This window comes from Triplophysa dalaica, chromosome 4, assembly GCF_015846415.1.
Source record: "Triplophysa dalaica isolate WHDGS20190420 chromosome 4, ASM1584641v1, whole genome shotgun sequence".
Taxonomy (NCBI): domain Eukaryota; kingdom Metazoa; phylum Chordata; class Actinopteri; order Cypriniformes; family Nemacheilidae; genus Triplophysa; species Triplophysa dalaica.
In genome coordinates this window covers 7,025,768-7,034,138 of record NC_079545.1, presented here as the reverse complement: position 1 = coordinate 7,034,138, position 8,371 = coordinate 7,025,768, and the positions used below count along the sequence as shown (strand labels likewise).

The window sequence follows — 8,371 nt, the reverse complement described above, 5'->3', positions numbered from 1 at the left end:
CTTGTTCTATGTGTTCATTTCCTTCTTAATAATAATAAATGGGATACTTTCCCCAACACCTATTAAAGTTGAACTAATTAAATTAATAATAATCTATTAATAGTTTTATTTGAATTGAGGTCCTACTTTAGGTCAGCCATACTTGTGTCAGTCAATATTTCAGAGATTCTAGTAAAGCCAGACCTTACTCTTATTGGTGTATTATTTTCATTTTTTTTTCATTTTTATTTTTGAATGAAATGCTTTTGAAAAGGAACATTGAATCCAAATACATCTAACGTCAAAATGACTAACACAGGGATGAAAATTCCCCAAAAAAAATCACTGTAAGGTCTAGTAAAAGAAAACAGTTTAATGGGTCAAACTAATTCTACACCACAATACCCAATGCAAGGGTCAACTCAATGTATTAGAAATTCAAGCCTCACGTCACAAAGAAAGAAGGAACCAGTCCATTTAAAACAAAACAAATGCCAATGATCCACTCACAACTAAGTTTCTGCTGGTCACTGTGGTCCAAACTCAAATGAACGAGGTAAAATTAAATTTGCATGGCGTGCAGAAATAAAATCAGAAGGGACCAAAAGAAAAAAATTCCACAGGTAATACACAACCATAACCAAGTAACGGATATATCTGTAGATCTGAGCTTCACATGCAGACATCCTACACATGAGGGATGAACATCTGAGGCTAGAAACGAGCACCTCTGCAGAATTTCTATAATATAAAGGGATGCTGTTTATGGGTTTAAACTGCAAAGCACCCCTGATTCTGCGTAGACTTTCAATGATGTACAGGAGCTGGTATATACAGTATAAACTGTACTGTATTCAATTTATAGTTCTCATTTGTGTTTACTTGAAAAAAAATATGCTCAAGACAAATATCAAATATAAGACAGAAAAAATAAATATGTAAATATGAATTTTAGGGCCAGATTTTTTTGCATTCTTTTTTATCTTTATATGTAATATTCTGAATGGTAAAATATTGTTATAATTGAAAGAATGATTATTAAAGTATAAATAAAGGCAGTTCAACAAATAATACAGTGATGTCTAAACACCTGCAATTAAAAAACAATGCTGCATTCAAGTGTAGTTGCTTAGTAACAAAATAATGTCACAGATTCTAATGAGCCTAATGTTTTTTTTAAACTAATTTCAGGTTGAAATATAAACATATGAGAAAAATGCTTCTGCAGGTAACATGGTGAAACTAAGGATGGTTTTGGAGAAAATATTACAACTGTCAACGATATTTATAATTTCTAAAAACCCCACACAACAAAGGACACAATAACCAAATCAAACATGGACTTCCTCAGAAGTAAACATCTGCATTTTATTTCCTTAAACGTGATCATTTTAATCGTCTTTCCGTAAGTTAAATTAGTGTTTACCAGCTACACTGGACAACAGATGAAACAAGCACATGAGTTTAGATTTCCTTTCTATTGGTGGGTACTTGAACATTCAGACTATACATGTTTTTTTTGTTCTAGTCCAAAACAATTACCGGGTTGTCAAGATCAGTCTACATCTAACAATAAAAAACAAAGAAAAAACCGCCAAAATAAAATTGTCAAGTACACATGTGCAGACGACCCACTACTGCACATCACACATACACATAAATGTGATCTTTGCTTAAAATGCACATCTGGCCAAAAATTCTCGGTTTCCATCAACAACTCTCGAAACAGAAAGGCCCAATTCCTATTTCCTTATCGACAGAGGTGTGGTCACTGTGCACCCTGCTAGTGTGGCACTCAAAACACTTGTGTCCTTGTTCTAGAAGTCAAACATTCTTTTTTTGACCTGATTACTGTCACTCTGCTTTCTTGAAGTGTCTTCATACAAAGCCTCTGTGACTTCCGTCATGTGCCTTTCCCCAGGCCTCAGGTCAGGGTTTACCGTTCAAATGAGCACTTCTGTGGCCGAGCAGGGAGGATAAAAGTTTGCGAGCGCTGGGAGGCCGCGAGGAGCTCTGGCTTAGCCGCACCATGCGTGGTGACCGCCACACTTTGATGGTGGAGTCGTCGCTGGCGGACAACAACAGCTCCTGGTCAGCTGGGCTGAAGGCCACAGAGTTGACCACGTCGTCGTGCTGCAGACGCGCCAGACAAATGTTGTAGTGCCGGTCCCAGATGTAACCGTGCTTGTCCTCTGCGCCACTGAGGGGAAAGTGATTACAACAATTACAGTAGCCCTACTACGAAAAGTCAACGGGGACCATTTTTTGGGCAAACCATTCCTTTAAAAAGGCTTTAAAACATAATCTTTCAGACAACAAAGTGGTTTATTAAATAACGAGTGCACAAGTTAACAAATCTAGTAATGCACTGTGATATGGATGTGATGGTATGAGGGGTTGTGGGATACCTGGCAACAAAGTCCCGGCTGACATCTAGGAAGATAAAGAAGCATTCATCATTAGGAGTGAAGGCCCGGTGGGCTCGAAGGCTGCGGCGCTCCTCTCTCAGACTCTTCAGATCAATCACATGCAGGTCGATCTCTTCTGCGATTGGTGGAGGAGACATGGGGTCTGATATCACGCAGCCCACCGGCCATGCACGACTGTTCACATATAGGTACCTGTGAACAAACATACACAAACATTTTCATTTCTGCAGGGTTCCAACATTTTGACCAATGAAGTACGAGAACTTTTCAATGGGGTTTTACAGTAATTTGTGATTACCGGATAAAACATTTTACATAACTGTATAATAAATATTTGACCAAGTATATCAACCACTTTCTATTCATAAAAATTGTAATAGTAAACTTAAAAGGTATCATAGAAGTGAGTTTTGTACCCACAAACACCATTAAGAAAAGAGCAAAAGTATGCAGTCTGGGTCAACCGAATAAGTCCAAAGTCAACAACATAAGCACATAAAAAGAAAAGCTATATGTTAGTCATCTATTTCTTCACAGCACACACACCTGTGGTCAGGTGACAGACCCATGCCGATGATGTGACCATGTATGTCGATCACATGATCCAGCGAATCAAAGAACTCTATGCTGCGTTCCTCTCCCAAAACAGGCCCGCAAGTAGTCATCTGATCAGGCATTATCCGTTTGATACCTGACACAAACACACAACCCAGACATTTTTGGAATAAGAAAGATATTTGGAAGAATGTCCAAATATCTCTCTGCGTGTTCATCACAACAAAGACATTTATGCAGATTTAGAAGATTGAAGCAAATCAATGCTATTTGTGAAACCAAAGGTAAGAGAACAAACTGGGCGGTACATGGTTGTACACACCTTCAGTAATCAACTGTGCAGTGAGGTGTACGTAAAACACAAAAGTGCATTTACCTATCTGGTGAGGGGAGTAGGTGAGGCTGCCGGTGGTGAAGAGGAGGTAGGTTTTGTCCTCTCCTTCTCCTGCGGCAGATGGAGACACCAGGTTTGGATTAGGAGCCTTGGTGTTGCTGCTTCCCATCAGTCGGGCCACCCGTGCCTCCAACTCTCGCTCACGAGCTCCTGTGTTCTTACAACCCTGATGACAAAACAGAAAAACAAGTTAAATACACATACACTAACATTATATGACAGAGATCGGTTTCACAATGAAACAGATTAGTAACCATCCTCTGAAAGGATCATGTGTGCAACCCTGTCCTTTCGGCTCTTACATGTATAACACGCTGCATTCCAGATGGGTTGTATGAGGCCACATGTCCAGAGACTCTGTTGCGTCTACGCTCTTCATCTTCGTTGTCTTCATCATCTTCCTTCTCGTCTTCACTATCTGTGTTCCCCAGATCAAAGAGCAGAGGCTGGTGCTGTTGCGTCTGCTGGGCTTGAGCCTGTGACTGAGCTTCATAGTCCAGCAGCAGGTCCGGCGAGTCGTGACGGCGGCAGTGGGCGACCATCACTGTGCGTATGGTGCTGGCGTTGATGTTCTGGATCTTGAAGAGACGCTTCACCACGTTCACGTTTTCCGACTCGATGTCCTGTATATATAGAGACGAAAATGTATTAATTCATTGTAGAGGGTGTGTTTACGAATGTTCAAACTGAATGTTTAATAAGCACAAAACACAAAAGCAATGATGTATAAATGTGAATCATGCCATTTATGGACGATTAACATCACTTTCAGAGGAATTAAACTCATCTGAACCTGAAAGGCTTTGTTGAGCCAAAGAACAGAACAGGAGGTCATGTTGCCAATCCAATGCAGGTTACCAGAGATGAGGTGAGTCTCATTCAGCCAGCAGCCGAACACGTCATAGGGCTTGTTTCTTACGCGAGACAGCAGGGTGTAGTTCTCTACGGATCAATGACAAGACCGACGATCACAAACCCAGTCATAGCTATTGTGGGTATCTGTGGTAGGTGTACTGTATATACAAAAGCGGTGTCTACCTAAACTTATGACTGCTATCTCGCCAGAGGAGGAATGATGTGGGCCCAGGTAAACCCCGGACACCAGCAGGAGTGTGTCATCAGCGTTAAACTGGGAGTATTGAGTGTAACCCCAGTTAAACTGTCGCATGCTAGAGCTGTGAACCAAAGAGATGTTGCCATCTGGACACTCTGTGTCCCAAAGCTGAAATACATCAAAGGTGGCATCAAATCATAGTTTTCACAAGTATGTACAGAAACACAAAAAGACTCAATGACCGAGCTTCAAAGGAAATTACAAGAAACAATGCAGGTAATGGGTCACTCTCACGAAACATCATGGAAGCAAAGATTTTCATCATAAAACAACTGGGTAACCCAAAAGTGATCTTTATAAACATAATTATGTTGCACAAAGCATCATTTAAACATAGAAATGAATTCATTTTGTATTTTAGGGCTTTTTCTGCTGAAATTCTCATTAACGTAACAAGTCCCGATTTAGCATTGTGTGTTGGAATTGAAACAGAGTAAAATTGAAATATTTTGTAGAAAATTATTGAATGTTCTGCTAGATGTTCTGAAATGACAAAAATGACAAAATAACTGACAGATAAGTGTCCATGACTGATGTTCTCATTCCTCTGCAACATTTAACAACATTAAGGGACAGTTTACAAGCAGAGATATTTAAATTCAAGATTAAATAAAACACATCTAAACACATCTAATGCCTGTGGTATGCTTATTTTTATGTGTACGAGAGGGTATGCAGAACGCTCAGCCAAGCAAAGTATACTACTTGTATGATTTGATATGTAAAGTGTTTGGTTATCCCGCATAAAGGTACGGTAAGCCTACACGTGCGTGTTTGTAAAAGATATGAATGGCACCACCTCCGCCTCATTTTGAGCCATGAAAAACCTTGCATGGTAACAGGTTATTATATATTTCTCTGGTTAAAAAAACGTAATATTCTCGTCATGCTGTGTTCACCATTTTTTTTTCTCATTACCAGTACAGGTAAATAATTCTTACATGTATAATTTCCTATTAAAATAGAAGTTCACAGAAAGGGAAGATATTTTCTTACTTTTTGAAAGACTACAATGAATGGTTTGTTGGGACTACAACAAAATTTTGATTGCTACATCATGAATCCTAAAAATTTACATTGACCCTGCCCCCGGAAAACAGTTAGGGTAATGGTGGGACATCTCAACACACACTCTAAGCAGTAGACCAATCACTAAAGACTCAAAAGGAGCAGGAACTCAACAGCCTGTTTTCTAAAAAATTAGATGACGGTGTAAAAAACTGGTGAAATGTGTAATATATACATTTCATTTGAATCTTTAAAAGGGAAAGGGTGGAGAGTCCCTGCCTCAAGTGGAGGAGTTCAAGTATCTGGGGGTCTGGTTCACGAGTGAGGGAAGGATGGAACGGGAGATTGACAGACGGATCGGTGCAGCTTCTGCAGTAATGCGGTCGCTGTACCGGTCCGTCGTGGTGAAGAAGGAGCTGAGCCGCAAGGCGAAGCTCTCGATTTACCGGTCAGCGAAGCTTTCTGCGCAGGGTGGCTGGGCGATCCCTTAGAGATAGGGTGAGAAGCTCAGTCACTCGGCAGGAGCTCAGAGTAGAGCCCTTGCTTCTTCCCACCGGGAGGAGACCCCGGGGAAGACCTAGGACACGCTGGAGGGACTATGTCTCCCGGCTGGCCTGGGAACGCCTCTGTGTCCCCCCGGAAGAGCTGGAGGAAGTGTCTAGGGAGAGGGAAGTCTGGGCATCCCTGCTTAGACTGCTGCCCCCGCGACCCGGCCCAGGATAAGTGGAAGAAAATGGATGGATGGACCCTTGAAAGGGTAATTCATCAAATCTTGCTTAGGTATCATGGCTTCTCTTTTTTAGCATGCATCAAACTGTTTTCAACTGGTTTACGGTAATGAGATTTTAAGGCTTTTTTGTAAAAAAAATGGTAAGTAAAACTTTTTACGTTTATGCTTTTGTCATACATGGTTTTAAATGAATAAAAAGGAAATTTGTTGATGCGAATGTTTTTAAGAAAATCATCTTTGACATCTTGAAACCAAGATTTTGTGAAAACCCTAATACCAGATGTTGTATGTTAAGAAAAGCAGAAGTGTTACTATGCGAACTTCCAGCGAACTTAAATTATACCTAAAATGATCTGCACTCATAATAATACTTTTAAAAGAATTTGCAAAATGTTTAAAATAGTTAGCATGACAAACATTGTGACAACATGTCAACCAACTTTTGCCTTTTAACATATTGTGTGGACTTAAGAACCGTTCCATTGCAATTATATCCATTTATAAATATTTGCAAATATATTACAAATGAACAAAAAGGGGGGTATTTAAAGTCTTTATGAAGCGAGCAGCAAGACACTTCATACCTTACCTTAACAGTGCAGTCTTTGGAACAGGAGGACAAGCGGTGTCCACGGTGAGAGAATGCCAGATGCAAGACCTGATCATGATGCTCCTTCAAAGTCTGAACCTCCACACACGGGATACAGTCATATAGCCGCTTAAACTCCCTGTACCATGACAAAGCAGCTACAACCATGCAAGAAACACAAAGACGGAGAAGAATTATAGTGCGCAAGCGATTGGCAAAAACACTGCTGAATTCATAAAGTGTTTATAATCTGAGCACCTGGGTGGCGCGGCACAGAGTGTGGGATGCGGTAGTAGTTGTAAAAAACCTCCTTCCAGAGGAACTCGTCCCGTGACACAGCAAACCACTGATGGCAGGTGAGCCCAGCGTTCAGCACCGCTCTGTGAGGAAGATGCAAGAAGATCTCCAGCACCAGGCTGTCCGGCAAGCCAGGGCCACTCGCCATCCTGACATCCTGAAAGAGCAGAACATTCTCAATATCGATGATCAGTCAAAACATCTACAAATCAGGTTATAAAGAGAGATAGAACTGTGACTCAATGAAGAATTCCTCAAAGTTACGTCAAAAGCCTGATAATGTGCTTGTCCTGAAAATTCACAGTCTACAAAAGTTGAAATGTCCTGATCCTGTTAATACTCGCTTGGCACATTCCAGTGTTTCCAGCACAAATAGAAAGTCTTGCTCAGTGTAGACATCCAGGCAAGGCTGTCAAAGCTTCACCCATTGTACGATTTTAAACACATCTTGAGGGCTTTCGAAACATATCCTCGAGGGATAGCCATGACATTCCCTACAAGCTCATCCCGTTTGCTCTAAAGGGAAAAATGAAGATACACGTGTGGCGTACCCTTCTCGTTTTCTCTCTTTCTAATTTAAGATCTGCAAGCTGTGAGTTATGACCTTGACAGAAACACAGTATCCTTCTCCACCCATATCCCTATATTTACAATTCATCACATTTAAGTAAAAGAATCTAACAATTCTGATCAAAACATTTCAAGGACACGCACAATACCTATATTTAAACCGTAACCGTTAATGCAGACACTGTTCTGCCAGTTTTTAAACGGCATTTATACTCTATAAAGCTACAACATACAATTAACATGTTACAAGCGACATTGGATATCAAAACAAATGTATAGCGTACAGTGTAAAAGACGAATACTTGTTTAATTTATTGTCAATGCAGACATAGAAAAATAACGTACAGTTTGAAAAGGACATAACACTCCCGAAATTACATCGAGATATCGCTGTGATTCATGTTATTATGCTTTAGAAGTTCAAGCAGCTAAGTGAACACTCCTAGCTAAACTCATTCCCAGCGATTGACAAGCATACTCAACTGCATCGTGACACTAAGAAATAGACGTTTATCTTATCTCAACTTTACATAACATTACCTGCCAAACGCCACAGTTTGAGGAATAAATTGTAAGATTAAAGCTAAGGAAAATAAATCATCCTTAATTTGCTTCAACTCCAATATAGCAAGCAACTAGCATTATCGCTAGGCTGCAATTGTTTGTGTTTACGACTGCATGCAGGGCTTGGCAGACCGACGACGTA

General features: G+C 40.3%; 1 protein-coding gene across 1 annotated transcript; it reads right to left on the bottom strand.

Annotated features, from left to right (window-relative positions):
* Nucleotides 1-290: 290 nt before the first annotated feature.
* Nucleotides 291-8,353, bottom strand: fbxw5 (F-box and WD repeat domain containing 5). The gene is made up of 10 exons (XM_056746436.1): nt 8,206-8,353; nt 7,057-7,252; nt 6,799-6,956; nt 4,396-4,579; nt 4,151-4,299; nt 3,660-3,980; nt 3,340-3,523; nt 2,955-3,099; nt 2,388-2,600; nt 291-2,179 (listed from the first exon to the last, which is right to left on the bottom strand). Exons 2-10 carry the CDS (start codon nt 7,241-7,243, stop codon nt 1,909-1,911), a joined length of 1,812 nt encoding a protein of 603 aa, XP_056602414.1. The 5' UTR covers nt 7,244-7,252; nt 8,206-8,353; the 3' UTR covers nt 291-1,908.
* Nucleotides 8,354-8,371: the final 18 nt, after the last annotated feature.

Coding starts and splice junctions, on each gene's coding strand:
- fbxw5 (XM_056746436.1), bottom strand. CDS start 7,243: ATGGCGAGTGGCCCTGGCTTGCCGGACAGCCTGGTGCTGGAGATCTTC. Junction 4,580..6,798: donor CCAAAGACTGCACTGTTAAG/GTAAGGTATGAA, acceptor GATGTATTTCAG/CTTTGGGACACAGAGTGTCC. Junction 2,180..2,387: donor AGCCGGGACTTTGTTGCCAG/GTATCCCACAAC, acceptor CTTTCCCCTCAG/TGGCGCAGAGGACAAGCACG.